The following is a 14,784-nucleotide window of genomic DNA, read 5'->3' as shown; positions in this document are numbered from 1 at the left end:
GGTCCGGAGAAACAGGCATGAAGGATGTGGGTGCATGGGATGCTGCTGCTCACTGATGGCCGGCAACCAATGTCGCAGTAAACACAAGGTGAATGATCCACGTGCAGCAGAATTCCAGGGTTGGGGGCCAGTGAATGTGGGGCTCCTTGGACACGCATGGGCTAAGAGACCCTGGGGAAGAGCTGAGTTTGGTGGCAGTGAGTGGCCGGGCACACATATTCGTGAGTAAATGAGACCGAAGAAGAGGGGTCAGCCATGGAAGATCAGAGAGTGGGAAAAGCACTGAGCGGGCGCCGCCAGGCAGTCAACAATTCAATTCCAATACCAGGACAGCGGGGCGGGGGAGTGGAGAAATGCAGCTCACGAAGGAGGACCTGGACTCGGCACTGGCTAGATTTAAAAGTGATAACAGAAACAGCCAAGAAGGACCGTCCTCTAGCTATAGCAGTGAATGGGAAGGAGCTTGAGGGACTGGGGGAAAGGGTGATGGACATGGAGGGCCAGTTAACGGCCGTGGTGAAGATCCCAGACCTCTCGCAGCAGGCGCAGGCAGCAGAGGAGATGTTAACAGTGCTGGAGGAGAAGTGTGAAGATCTGGAAAACAGGTCAGGGAGGGAAATATTAGAATAAAAGTTGCACCGGGTGGGTGGAAACAGGAACGACCAGGGTGCACGACCTAGAACAAGTGACATTGGCCAAGCGAAAAGTATTTAGAGTGATCACGGAGGAACTCATAAGGAAGAACATGAGATAACGGTCGCTCTTCCCGAGGAGGCTGCAGGTCAGGATGGGGAATGAGGAAAGGATCATAAACAGTGCGTAAGGGGGTCTGAAGGTGTTGGGGATGGGTCAGCAGGATGAGAAGGTCACTAGTGAAGGATCACTGAGGCGACCCATGAACAGCCGGGAGGGGTGGACTACGAAGGCCAAGAAGAAGACATGATGGTGTAACCGTCTATAGGGGGCAGCCATAGGACTTTGTTGGCAGGCATGGTGCCAGGTGGAGAACACTGATCAAGAAGGGCACCAGGGCCATTTGCAGCAATGCGATGTTTGAACTTAGAGTTTTAATGTGGTTACAGAGGTTATGGGGCGGGAGCGAGTGAAAGATTTAATTGGGGAGGGACGGGTCGAGTTGGTAAAAGTCCACCAATGGAGGTCATGCGAAGAGCCTGGACGGAGGTTCCAGGGTTACCTAATATGTTCATAAGGGGGTCAGGTCGAAGCATGGTGGATCAGCTTCTGGGGGAGTGGGTTGGTAACGGATGAGGAGGTCAAGCGGGGAGAGTTTGTGACAGGGCAGGACTACACAGCCCAAACATGACAAAGCTCAGGCTAGAAGCGTGGAACCATAGGGGGCTGAATAGCTCAAACAAGAGATTTAAGATACTGAGAAATATTGCCAAGAGAGGGACCCACATTGTATGTTTACAGGAAACTTATCTCAAGAGGAAGGATGCAAAAAGGCTGTATAGTAAGGAATTCCCCACTGAACTTCACACCCATGCTAAGAATAAGCAGGCTGGAGAAGTGATTTTGCTCGATAGAGAGGTCACCTTGGAAGCAGTGCAGGTGCGGTGGGATCTGCAGGGGAGATTTGTGATGATGAAGGGAAAACTGAAGGGCCAGATATACAGGAAAGTATCAGTATACACACCCAAGTATACACACCTAACAAGGGACAGTTTCTCAACGCATGGCTGGATGAGTTGGAGGTATTTGGGGAGTGAGAGGGGATTTATAGCGGGAGATTTCAATCTAGCTTTCAGTGTGGGGTGAGACAGGTGTGGAGGGGTACAGGGACATGCAACTGGGGTGATGTCAAAGCACATGCAGGACCGGCTGGCTGGGATGGGGTTGCTTGATGTGTGGCGGATAGACCACCCACAGGAGAGGGATTATTAATTTAACTAAGCTGTGTATAGAAAGTATTCAGGAATAGATTTATATTGATGATAAAAGGAATGCTAGCAGCGAGCCACAGAGTTACAATCGGGTCTATTCCACTTTCGGATCACGCCCCTGTGGCATTGGAATGGAAGGAAGGCACCGCCAAAACACAGAATAGGGCCTGGCGGCTAGAGGACTATCTGATGAGAGAGAAAGTGGGAGAGATCGATAAAATACATGTAAGCTGTTAGAGACCCGGGGGTGTCGGGTAGCAAAAGGTGGGATGGGTTAAAGGATCACATTAGAAACAATATAACTGACTAACTGGATAACTAACTGGATCTTCGGGAGGAGAGTAGGAGGGAAGAAAGGGAGCTGGAGGAAGAGATAGCAAGGGTTGGGGCAGTGCACAAGGAGTCTCAGTTGGTGCGGCTAGCTAGGCAGCTGGCGCAAATAAAGGGGCATCTACAACACCTAAGCAATAGGTCAGCGGAGAGCGCCCTATTATGGTGTAAACCGCTTTTCTACGAGCAGGGGCACAAAGTGGGCACTAGTGTAGCGAGGCAGCATAGAGCAAGGGAGCAGAGGGGAGGGATGTTACCGACACAGGGAGGTAAAGGGCAGTTGGAGACTTCTTTTGCAGACCTGTACAGCGAGGAGCCGTGCGATAAACTGGGGGGTGGAAAGGGCTGCTGAGATATTGAGTGAGCAGAGGAAATTCTTAGAGGCGCCGATAATGAGGTAGGAGGTTTGGAAGGCAAGTGGCAGGTTGAAGCTCCACAAAAGCTCACGGACGGGCAGCCTTACAGCAATATTCTGTAAGACTTTTAGCAAACTAGTGGATCTGTTTAATGAGTTCCAGGAAAAGCGGTCGATATTTATGTCTATGGGCATGGCCCATATTATTTTGATTCGAAAGCTGGGCAAAGATGCACAGCTATGCTCTTCATATTGGCCAATAGGACTTATCAATCAAAAGGCAAAGTTCTACATTCAAGTCCTGGTGGTGAGGCCGGAGTGGGTATTACCTTGCCTGATCGTACAAGAACAATCAAGCTTCATACAGGGGAGGAACACGTTTGATAATGTAAGGAGAATACTCCACATTGTGGACAAAGCCACCAGGGTAGGAGTCAGGGTCCCAGCGCTTCTCTTCGCACTCTATGCCGAAAAGTCATTTGACAGGGTCAACTGGAGATACATGTTTAAGGTGCTACGAATGATGGGAGTGGGGCCATGCTTGTCGAGGATGGTTCAGGCGTACTACCAGCATCCAGTGGCTAGGGTGAAGGTAAACGGTGGGCTTACTAAACCCTTCCTTATCACAAGGGGAACCAAGCAGGGGTGCCCCTTGCCCCCCCCTCCTATTTGCTATGATGATGGGACCCGTTGCGCACAAAATCAGAAGCAATGAGGCAATTCAAGGGGAACAACGGGATAACGCTCAACATAAGATAGGGATGTTCGTGGACGACATCAACACAGTCACTAAAGGAGACTATGGGGGAAATTAACAGGTTCTCTAAGGTATCGGGGTTCAGAATAAATTTTGTTAAGTCTGAAATCGTCGGTGGGGACAAGGGACACCTTAAAATTCAAACCTCATTTTGGTGATCTGGGGGTTCAGGGAGATACTTGGGGGTTAATGTGACTGCGAACACCAAAGCACTATATAAAGCAAACTCCTCCCCCTGCCCCCTTGCTGGGCCAGGTCAGGAAACATTTGCAGAGATGGAAGGGACTTTATGTGTCATGGTTAGGTCGAATAGCGATAGTCAAAATGACTGTGCTTCCTAGACTTTTGTATTTAGTCCAGAGCCTGCCTTCTGCTTCTCCCAGAGCAGTGTTGAATGGGGTACAAGACGAGATCATGAGATTTGTGTGGAACAAGAAGAATTCACCTATCAGAAGGGGTGTCCTGTGCAAACCCAAAATGCTGGGGGAAGCGGGGATGCCCAAACATAACGCTGTATTTTCAGGCGGCACAGCTGCGCGCTCAGGCAGAGTGGGGAAGGCAGGGTGTTATGAAACATTGGGTGCAGATAGAACAGGCGGTAGCAGGTGAGCGCATGTCATAGATGAAGTGGGACGGCAGGCCCGCAGGGCTCAGGGAAAACCCTATTACAAGGTGCAAGCTACAGACTTGGGATAGGGTGAACAGACTATATAGTTTATCACTGTAGCCATTGCTGAGAACACCTTTATTTGGGAATCCATCCTTCATTCCAGGTGTAGAGCATGGCAGGATTGCAAGATGGATAGAGCAGGCTGAGGGAGCTTTGGGATCTACATGAAGGGGCGTGCGTCGACATTTGAAGAGTGCACTGCAGAGTTCGGGCTATGCAAGGGAGACCTCTTATCAACAGCTCAAACATTGGGTGGGCACATCCACTTTGAGGCATGGGGCAGCACGAGAGCTAAGAGTGGGAAAGGGCAATCACAGATAGTGTGACAAACACAGGGTGGATTTCAACTCTGTACAAAATATTAACCAGGGTAGCAGAGCACAGTCCGCTACAGATTAGGGGCAAATAGGAAGAAGATGTAAATAGGCAACTTTTAGAAGAGGAGTGGGATCAGGCAACTCGAGGGGCGTTTGGTCCATTTACATGGGTGTAAAAATTCGGAATTACAAAACAAACTCCTACACAGATGTCATTATACACCACAGAAGTTACATAAAATGATAGGCTCTAACTCCCTGCTATGCTGGCAAGACTGTGGGATGGAGTGGGCGGTGAAGCATATTTGGTGGGGAAGCCTCCAACTGAAACACTTAAGGGTTGGGGAGATCTTGGACATAAGCGTTGAGTTCGATCTAGCTCTGGTGATGTTGAATATATATGCAGCCGGACGTGTTGCGCTTAGGGGGAAGAGAGGAGTGCTCTGCGCGAACCGGATGCTAGCAGCTAAGAGATGCATTGCTAGGATGTGGCAGAGGAGAGACGCCCTCCATTGCACAATGGTATTATGATATACGGGATCTCATTAGTATGGAGAAAGGGACTGCAATCATATATGATGATTTGGCACAGTTTGGGAAAGTTTGGACTCCATAGACTATGCTTTGAAAGATGCAAATCGGTTTTATTTCCCCATGAGACTACAATTAATGGACATTCTTTCAGAAGAAGAAGAGTAAATGGGTGACAGAAGGCTGATGGAGGTTGTTGGCTGTTTTGTGTGACCTATACATGAAAGGAGGGGTATGGGAGATTTCAATTGCTTGAAAAGGTCGAAACGATATGATGCAGGTGTTGAAAGAAAATGTTGAATAGATAAGAACATTACGGTTATGCGTTTGCTTTATATTTTTGTAATGTATGTGGCACATTGTATGATGGATGAAATGTTGTCAAGAACTCTTGTTAATTAAGATTTGGTTGAACAAAAAAATAAATAAATAATGAACACCAGAAAAAAAAAGACTCAGAGTAAATGTTCCAATAAACACGCTGGCATACTTACCTTTTAAACCCGACAATCTCTAGTGAAATATTCCCTGGAAAACAAAATACCAATAAGAAACAAGTGCTTGTGGTTGTGTGGGTAAGCGTCTGCACTGGTAACATGACAACCCAAGTAAAATCCTGGTGCACAAATACTTGAGCAAGCTTGTAAACCTCAAAAAAATAATAAGAGGTTGTATCCATTGTCTGAAAAAAGTTACGCTGTGCACCTATGTGTGTCCTTTACTTGTGCCCTGAAAAGCAGCCACAATCAGTGGACAATAACTGCACCAGTGTCCAGGATTGCAAACTCTCTTGCCACATCCTGGGCAAATACTCATGACTTACTTGCCCTCTCATTATTTCCCCTCCACACCCCATGCATGGCTTTCAGCAATACTCTTGAAATAAGGCGGGGTCTGCTAATTTCCCCTAATACAAGCAAGAGGAACTGGGTCAGGGGAAATCCTCCACACTAAAAACGGGAGAGTCCAAAAATGTGTTTATTGAAAGCTTTCGAAACAGGGATCAGGTTATGGACAACGCATGATTTTCCAATAATTTCTCGTTGGTTACAGGCTTGTCATGGACTTCTAAAAATAAAAATAAAAAAAAAAAAAACTCCAACTATACGGCAGCCAGACTGCTCCTTAAACTACCCCGAAGAGAACACATCACACCAGCGCTGAAAACATCTTCAATGGCTACCCATAAAACAGCTAATCAAGTTCAAATCAATGTGCATAAAGCACAGAGCAATATACAATAAAGGCACAGAGTTCCTTAGGAAAGAAAGTAAACATACATCACACAACAAGGCCACTCAGATCCAGCAGCAACATCTGTTTGGAACCAAAACCATATAACAAAATAAAATCCAGACGATCCTCTTTCTCTCACCTAGCCCCAAAAACCTGGAACGAGCTACCAAAGAACATACGCAACACAAGAGATCACCTCCTATTCAGAAAGCTCCTCCAATCATGGCTCTTCCTCCCATAACTAGAAAGAATGCCTGTAGGTGCGATATACAGCTGAAACGTTGCTGAGAGAGGAAACATATCCCCCTAAGTTATCACCCATCAACAGAAGGGAAGTAAAATCTACGGCATATCAATTTACCAATTGAAAGATAGATAATCCACAGTCATACCAAAGAACGATCGCAGATCGATCAGGATGGAAGGTTAAGGATGACTTATAACACCTTGGACCACAAAGTAAACACAGGCAGCAATGAACCACCAACAGTAACTAGACCATTTTGCTTAAAAGAATTAGGCATACAACCTGCATTGAAAGTCGAGAACAGTAAATAAATCTCCAAAGCGTATGTCGTTTGGGGGTCTGAGGATACATGAATTAGTTTCCCAGGCCTCATTCAGTTTTCCAGAGGTCTTCTTGATGTACGTGGGTGAGAGAAGGTCTCTTGAACTGTAGAAAGGGACAACTGGCTTTCAGGATTCACTAAGGAAACGGCTTTGCAGGGTGCAAAGAAGGATCCATTTCGGTCCTTGTACAAGAACAGAAGTGAGCAAGGAAATCCCCACAGATTCTTTTATCTTTGAACCACAAAGTTACCTCGTTGACATACATGGCCATGGTGGAGGAAGAGTATTTTTCTTTACTTACAGCACATTTCCCCCTCATACACCCTGGAGTCGAATGTGTTCAAACGGAAACCCAGGAAGATCAGGTCTTGGGAGACCATCATGGAAGATTTCCGCCAGTTCACAGACAGCCCAAGGTGGAACAGGAGCTGGAGGAGATACTGGAGATTGCTCAAAGCCGTCAGAGGACAAGGGCTGGCCAGGAGCCAATAGTCCATGTACGGATATACATGAACACCCTGTAGCCGAAGGAAAGCTGCAATTATCGACCTCATCTTCGTATGGACGCGCTGCGCCGAGCTGAGACTAAACGGGAGCACACAGAACTGTAAGTGCTCCCCTCCCAAGGAGAACCGCAGATACTTTCGATGCAGTCTCCATATCAGGATGTGCATATACGTGTCCTGAAGGTCTACTACACTGAGCCAGTCGCCCTTCCAAAGAGGACTTTATTTGGCACGGTGTGATCATATTGAATTTCTCTTGGGGAAGAGAAAGGTTGAACTGCGAAAGGTCGAGGATGGTGCGCAGCCCAGCCTGTTTGGGTTTGGGCACCGTGAACAATCAAGAGTAGAAGCCCTCCCCTTGCTCCCTGAGGGGAACAGGTTCCACCGCCCTTGGGTCTAGAAGCTTCTGAACCTCGGCTCTGAGGGAGGGTGTCCCTATCTGTTGGAAAGGAGGGTTGAAGGGTGGGGTAGGGGCAAGCGAAAGCCTGAGCAATGACAAAACCCACCATGCGACCGACAAAAAATATAATTTTGCAGATTTGTCGGCAGGGAGACTACCTGCTCCTGGAGAGGAGGCTGATGGGCGAGAGAAAAACTGACCATGTTGTTGTTTTCGATGGGTGCTGCCAACCAGAGGTACAGTTCTGCACACCCGGCAGTCCGAAACCCTCTGAAACCCGAAAAGGATCGAGACTGAGACCCTGACCTCTGTGTATAAGGGGCCTTAGCTGGGACCGACAAAGATTTGGTGGTTTGGGTGCTCGCCTTAGTCTTTGTAAGTTCGTGATCTTAGAGGAATTAAAAATGTCTCGTCATCGAAGGTAAGGTCCAGAACTTTATCTTGCACCTCTTTCAAAAAATGTGTCGCATCGAGCCACGCTTGGCGGGGGAGTCAATTCCCACCATCAGGCCTTGAGCCGAGGTATCCACATCATGTGCCGCAGTTTCCAGGAGATCTTGTGCCAAAACCCTGGCTTCGGCCTTGAAGTCATGTAGCCTATCCATAGGAATGCACTCCTGGAAATCAGCCAACTCCTTCCACAGGATCAGCTTGGTATTTGCTTGGCGAAGTTGCAGGATGAGTTGGCAAATATTTTCTTGCCCAAGGCGTCCAGAATTTTGTCTTCCTTGGAGGGAATCTGACCCGCAGCCGTAGAGGTCACAGAGGCTGGCTTGGATTGAAGCATGGCCACAGCTACCACCGTCGAGGAAGGGAGCGGACAAGACGCCAAGGCTATCTCCTCAGAGGTGTGAAGCCTCTAATGGGTGTCGATTCTCTTATTGATATGCTGCCTGGTGTTCGGCTTATCCTAGACTTTACAGACTTCAGCCAAAACGTACTTCTGGGAAGAACAGGCCAGTACGCTCTTGTGGGGACAAGGTAAATGCTCCTGAAAGCACCCCTTCCTTCGGAGTGGGTGCCTCAGGTACTGGAATGTCGAGGAGGGCCATCATATCCAGAACCCGGTCATGGAATGCTCTGACAGAGCGGGGCTGCTCATCGCTATCCAAATCTGCTTCAGGGTCGTCCAGCGAATTGGGAGCAGACAGCTGGGCCGCCACAGGTTTTTAAAGTGCTATCCCGCCACACTGGTGTCTTCTCTATGGGAGACAGCGGGAGTTGGGGAGGAAGTGCTGGAGGCAGACCGATAGGAAGAGGTAGTACCACCACAGGAGCCGCCGGAGCTGCCGGAGCTGCCGGGGTGGAAGGTGGAGCCGGAGGGTTAGGGTATAGACCCTTAAAGTACTCTTTCATAGGTTCAGAATGCATGAGCCTCTGAAATTTCCCGAAAAATACATCCTCTGATGAAGGTTTAGGCGCTGGGGTAGGCAGAGGTCTCTCCTATGAGGCATACCCCCCAAACGCAATGAGGATGGTTGCCAGGAAGGCCCACCACCAAACGGGTCCGCATAGACCAGTGGGGCAGAAGTAGTCGGAAGCAAGACAGTATGTGGCAGCAGCATCCGAGCACGCCAGTCATAAGGGCGGAACAGAATTTTACATTCCACCTGAGGTGAAAAAGGCTGCTCAGCCCCAAAATTAAGATTCCCAGCACCAGCTGTCAAGAACGTAGGTGTAAGGGAAGAATCCAAAATGGCCGCCGTGGACCATAAGGGTTGGGCCACCATTTTGCCGATGCCTGAAGGGAACAGAATCAAAGGAGTAGATGAGGCAATAGTCTCCTCAGGCTGGCCAGGGAACTTATGTAACATCTTAGCCTTAACACAAGGATCCTCGGCAGAGCCAGTACTTGGGGGTTTCAGATGTTTACTTGACATCTTGGAGGTTGCCCCAACAATAGCCTCCAGGGGAGGAACCTTGGCAGAGCCGGTAACAGAGGAGTTACGGTGCATGACCACCCTCTTTGCCCCCTCGAGAGAACCAGTATCACCGCGATGAGCGCGGGAAAGCTGTGGAATGTAAGTGACTTCAATGCAGCACTCCAACTAAGTCAATGCCTAGTCTGGGATGCCTAATGGAAGCCCTTTAATTATATATTTTTATGTCAAAGTTCTTTAAATCTGGATGATGAACCCTTATATAACGCCCCTCTTTGAATCCCCCTGACCTCACTGAGCCAAGAAGTAGGTTTGTTTTGCAAATTAAAAGATTTATTTGAAGAATTAAACAATATATATATCACACTTTTATGAACAAAATAATATTTGAATAGCACACTTATGAATATGGATGGTAATCAACAATGGGTAATATTACAAAATTAACAATCCCTTTAATCACTTAGGAGAATGAATATGGAGGATACTGTAGCAGAGAATACTTTATGTGATTCAAGGAAATGCAATAATGGGAAAGAATGCAACACAGAAATAGACTCGATATGATTTCAATCAAAAGATAATATGGTCACTTTATCCCCTGTGACTACTCACTCCCCCCCTGTGCAATATGAAGAGATGGAAATGAGGGTACACAGGTTTCAGGAATATAATCAAGAAGGCAGTTCAATTCCAGTTGCCCCAGCAAGCTTAGAGAAACAGGTAGGATTTTAAAACAGGCAAAAATACTTTTGAATGGGATTGCAGTGAAAGTGAAGATATGCTAAATTGATTTTAATTCACTAAAGGAGATTCAGCACTAGTGAGAATTACTTTGGATTGGTACAGGTCAACACTAGCAATGATTCATTAATGATTATCACATTGAAAACGAATTTCAGCAGTTGAAAACAAGAAACTGCTATTTTGACAGAAAATGAAATTTAACCAAATTTCAATTCGCAGCAATCATTCTGCGTGCGTAAATCGCAATTACGGAAAAACAGTTAAATTTCGCTTCTAGGACGTGCGGTTCAAAAGTTAGAGGTTTTTGTGAAGGTAGATTTTCAGAAATAGAATCAAGATTTCAGAAATGACAGATCGCGCTATACAGATTTGGAATCAACAGAATGGACACAAGATTCTATAATGCAGTTCTGGACAGGTTAAAATGGTTTTAAGAGGATTACTTTAAACTAAGAGATTGGTTATGGACAGTTCTAGACTAGATACTCACTCCTAGGCTTTGGAATGGAATGGGCCTCATCACAGATCTGCTCAAGGGTTTGGACTTCACTCTCGCCACTGGACGGTCTCAGGCACTGGGTTCTGCTCACAGCACGGCCTCTGATCTGGGTCTGACAGGTTCTGGATACAGCGCTGCTTTCTGGGTTTGGATCTTGGTTCTAGCACAGGGTTCTTAGCTAGAAGCAAATAGCACAGCCGGCTGTTGAAGGTGAGAATCAGGTTGCTAGATTCTGAGGCCTTCTGAAAACAGTTCAGCTTTTGGGATTGGGCCTTTGCTTCAGGGTTCTAGAGCTTGGTTCTAGAGTCTGGTCTCTGGATCGATCTGGATTCTGGAGTCTTCCGGCAGGGTGCTGCGCAAGAAATCAGTTGAAGAGTGGAAAGAGAGTGCCTTTCTGGGTCTCAGCAGTCCTTATTTATGTGTTTCCAAAGTGGGTGGGATGGCTGATTCTACATGCCCAACCCTCTAAGGATTTGATAGGTTCGAGGATTTCCTGTCCCTTACTGGAGAAAGGATCAGCCTGTCAGAATGAGTCAGAGTGATGCTGCGTTTATGGCTTAGCTGAAATCCCTCCCCTTTGCTTTTACAGAGAAAATCGATTTTTCCCAAACACATATTTCCCAGATACACAAGTTGTTCATAATACATATACACATCACTGATTAATTAAGGCATGTCTCTGTTCAAGTCCAATGTTCCTACGAGCTTGGGTTCAGAAATGACCACTTATTTGCGCTTTTGGTGAGTTTCCCAATATTGGTTCTGCACCAAATTTGATACATGCATGCAGATCCATTCTGGGCATATTACTTTAAGTTCTTATGTTCATAGCAACAACACTGCAGCTACAATATTAATAAATTCCGGGCATTGGTCTCAGAACATCACACGGCGTCCAGCTTAGTCTTAAATTGTGAGTGATTTCTTCATTTTAACCGTCTCAAATTTTTACATTTTTGTCAGCTTGGTACACTGTGTTATAAGCATGTTATGAACCATATATTTTTCTGAATCCACAATGGTTTGTCTCCGCCCCCATATCTGGCTGCCTCAGAGGTCACATGTCCTGTCTCTCCCAGAGCAGTTGTTGACCAGTTACACCCAAATCAGCATATTCCTATTCATCCCAAATAATCAATTGTCTTCACTGAGAGCAACATGCCAGGGTGCCTTGGCTAGTTCCTGTTCACACCAGTCTGTCAATCTCTTGGCCAAGGGCAGAAGGAAGCTTCTTTTGTCCAGGGAAAAGGTGTGGAATCTGTTTGATCCCAGTCTGGGAACCTTTTTAACTCTGCAACTAATGTCTACAAATTGTCTTTTCTTACAATATAACCCACATTTTTAATACATACATTAAACAATTGCTTCCTTCAAGTCATTTCAGAATATAGTTTTAAATTGTCTCCACCCCTTAGCAAGTCTTTCTTTGGCATAGTTTGGGGTTCCATGTTCAACTTTACACAAAGAAATGGTTTTAAAACGCCGGCTTTCTGGTAGAGGTGAGCAACGGTAGTACACCCATTTTTGACAGCTGTCTTTCTATCAGTATCTTTAAAAAGGGATTTTTCTCTGATACCATAGGAGTCTTGCTGATATTGTATTGATGTGGATTCTTGCAGTAGAGAAATGTGGACCACCCAACAAGAAGGTTGTATCTTTTCGGTGGTTTTGTGAGCCATGATTTTAGCAATTTTTGACAATCGGGGAAACTGATTTTTTTTAAACTAGCTGTGTTTCTTTTGCCATCAGCATTGCTATTTCCAAGTGGTTTCAGGCTACTTTGTGGGTAGCCCAATGGTGGTTTTCGGCAGTGGTCTCCTGTGCTCACTAAGATAGGCAAAAGTGGATGGTGGCCTGTTTTTCAGGTTTTCACTGTGCATTTTCTGGTGATTTTGAGCGAGCAGCATGCTTTCCAGTGGCCATTCTGATGTTTCTGCTGCCAGCAATGCACAGTGATGTTGCAGGGCTTGGATGAGTGGGTTGATACATTGCACAGGAATCACCCTTACAGACAAGACCTTAGGAACAGGTCTCTCGGTTTTGTCAGCACCGACCTTTGCCTCAAAAAGAGGAACCTCGGGTTTCGACCCGGTATGTGTAGCTTCCTCGTGAGGGGCCTCAAGCTGTGGCTTGGTACAGCAAGCTCCAGAAAAGGAGGCCTTAGGGCGTGCCCTGTTGTCTGTATGGAAAGCTACAGGAACGGAGACCTCAGAGCGAGCCCCGGTGTCCAAAGCCACAGATGAACTGGGCTGCGTTTAGCACCTGACGGGTGAACCTCAGAACGTGTTCCAGTCTTGGCAGGTCCGTTGTGGGAACCCTTCAAGAAAACTCGAATACGCCTATTGGGCCTGCGAGGCACCTCAGGAGAAATCCTGGTGGTAGAGCTGCTCGAGCCCCTCCCGGACCGAGAAGACCCCGGGAAGGAACGTCGATGAAAAGCTGAAGATGAGGTGGAGGAACATGCTGAAAGACGTCCTCCCACCGAAGAAGATGGTGTTGGAGTGCCCGGACAGAAAGTGAATCACAGTAGAAGCACGAATCCCAGCGTTGGCCCGGCCTGAGACACTTTAAGCATAGAGAATGTGGATCTGACCAAGCGAAGCAACGTTTGCATGAAGTACAGGACACAAATCCCAGACGCTCTGGCATAAATAGAGGACTAAGCGACTACAGAACTAGAGCAGGAGAAGAGGACAAGGAGAACACGAAAACATTCTTCCTGGTGATGCAAGTGCGTACAGCTCCGAAAGCTGGGAGAAAAGGACTGAAGGACGATGCGGAGCTCAGGAGGGCGGGGTTACGGCCACGTGCAGTACCCCGTGTAAAAAGAGAAGGACAAACATTTTTCAATTTTGATGCTTTTTATCAAAAGTGCTTCGGTCCTGAAGGACGGAATGTCCCACAAGTATGGAGGAAAGGGGACGGGACGTAGGAGTATTATACATATACAATGAAACAGTGGGTTTGCAGAGCCTTTTCACTCACAGAGCAGATAATAATCCATTTATCACCAATAAACTGAGTTTCAAAACCAAAGAGCCTCAAGGGACTGGTCTGTTACTGGACATGAAAAAAATCACAACCATACTTCCTTGACCCAAGGTGCTCCTTATACATTTCCCTCACAGTCCAAACCTGCTAGAAATCCAGGTTATGCAGGATTCCGATTCTACAATAATAAATGACAGAGAATCAAATCTTCCTGCTTAACATCCAATCTTCTCTAATTCCAAAAATATTTGGAGGTATATTCTTGTTGGCGCTGACAGAATGAAAAATGCAAAAAGAAAGAAAAATCAAAGAAAGCTGCCATATTCACAGAGCGATTACCTTACGGGAGATGGTGCAACTTTTGCCATCAGAGACACTTGAGCACAATACAACATGGTGCCATACTTACTCTGCCATTATACGTCTCACGTTGATTGCATACAATGCTGGGTTTTTCTTTTCCTCTTCGGAGGGTGTATAGATTGGGAGAAACTGTATACAAAAAGACTTAATTACAGCAACAGCTTCAACATGCTTTAAAGAGTTCATTAACATGATTAGCCTTTCAGTAAAACTCTTGAATACGTGACCATTTTGACTTTTTACAATTTTCCTGCAATTTACTTAGCAGTACAATCATACCTAAAACAAACATTTGGTGGCACTGAGCACATTGCATAAGTCTTTAAAGTTAGACAGACTTGGTTCAAAGATTCTTAACTGTATCAAAGAATTTGCCATTTGTTGGTTTCTGTTTGGCCGTTTGACGAATCTGAACAATTCGTCCCTTCTCCCCAGAGGGGAGCCACCCCCTTTGAGGCTAGGGAGGTGAGCCTGCTACGCAAGATGGGAGTGACTCCCCTATAAGGGACTAACTCCTACTCGAACAGGAATATCCCAGTCAAAACGACCTTTTCTGCATATATGGATGCTGAAAAAACGGTTTTATTCCCGGTTAGAACTATGAATCACAACGGTCCTTCTGCTACCCTATGGGCTTCAGGTAACGGTGAGACTGCTACCCTATGGGCTTCAGGTAACGGTAAGAATTGCCCAAGTGCCATAGTTGTGGAAGATGGACATCATTTAAT

At 46.4% G+C, this 14,784-nt stretch overlaps 1 protein-coding gene across 1 annotated transcript in view; it reads right to left on the bottom strand.

The window, feature by feature from the left end:
* Window positions 1-14,784, bottom strand: part of LPCAT1 (lysophosphatidylcholine acyltransferase 1) — a 1,148,174-nt gene that overhangs the window by 276,037 nt on the left and 857,353 nt on the right. The window contains exon 9 of the mRNA XM_069620435.1: window positions 14,103-14,185. Within this exon, the coding sequence (XP_069476536.1) occupies window positions 14,103-14,185 (83 nt within the window). The remainder of the gene's footprint in view (window positions 1-14,102; window positions 14,186-14,784) is intronic.

Source organism: Ambystoma mexicanum, chromosome 5q, assembly GCF_040938575.1.
Source record: "Ambystoma mexicanum isolate Mex_15411 chromosome 5q, UKY_AmexF1_1, whole genome shotgun sequence".
Classification (NCBI taxonomy): Eukaryota; Metazoa; Chordata; class Amphibia; order Caudata; family Ambystomatidae; genus Ambystoma; species Ambystoma mexicanum.
The sequence above is the reverse complement of the archived record's forward strand: the minus strand, read 5'-3'. Positions and strand labels throughout refer to the sequence as shown.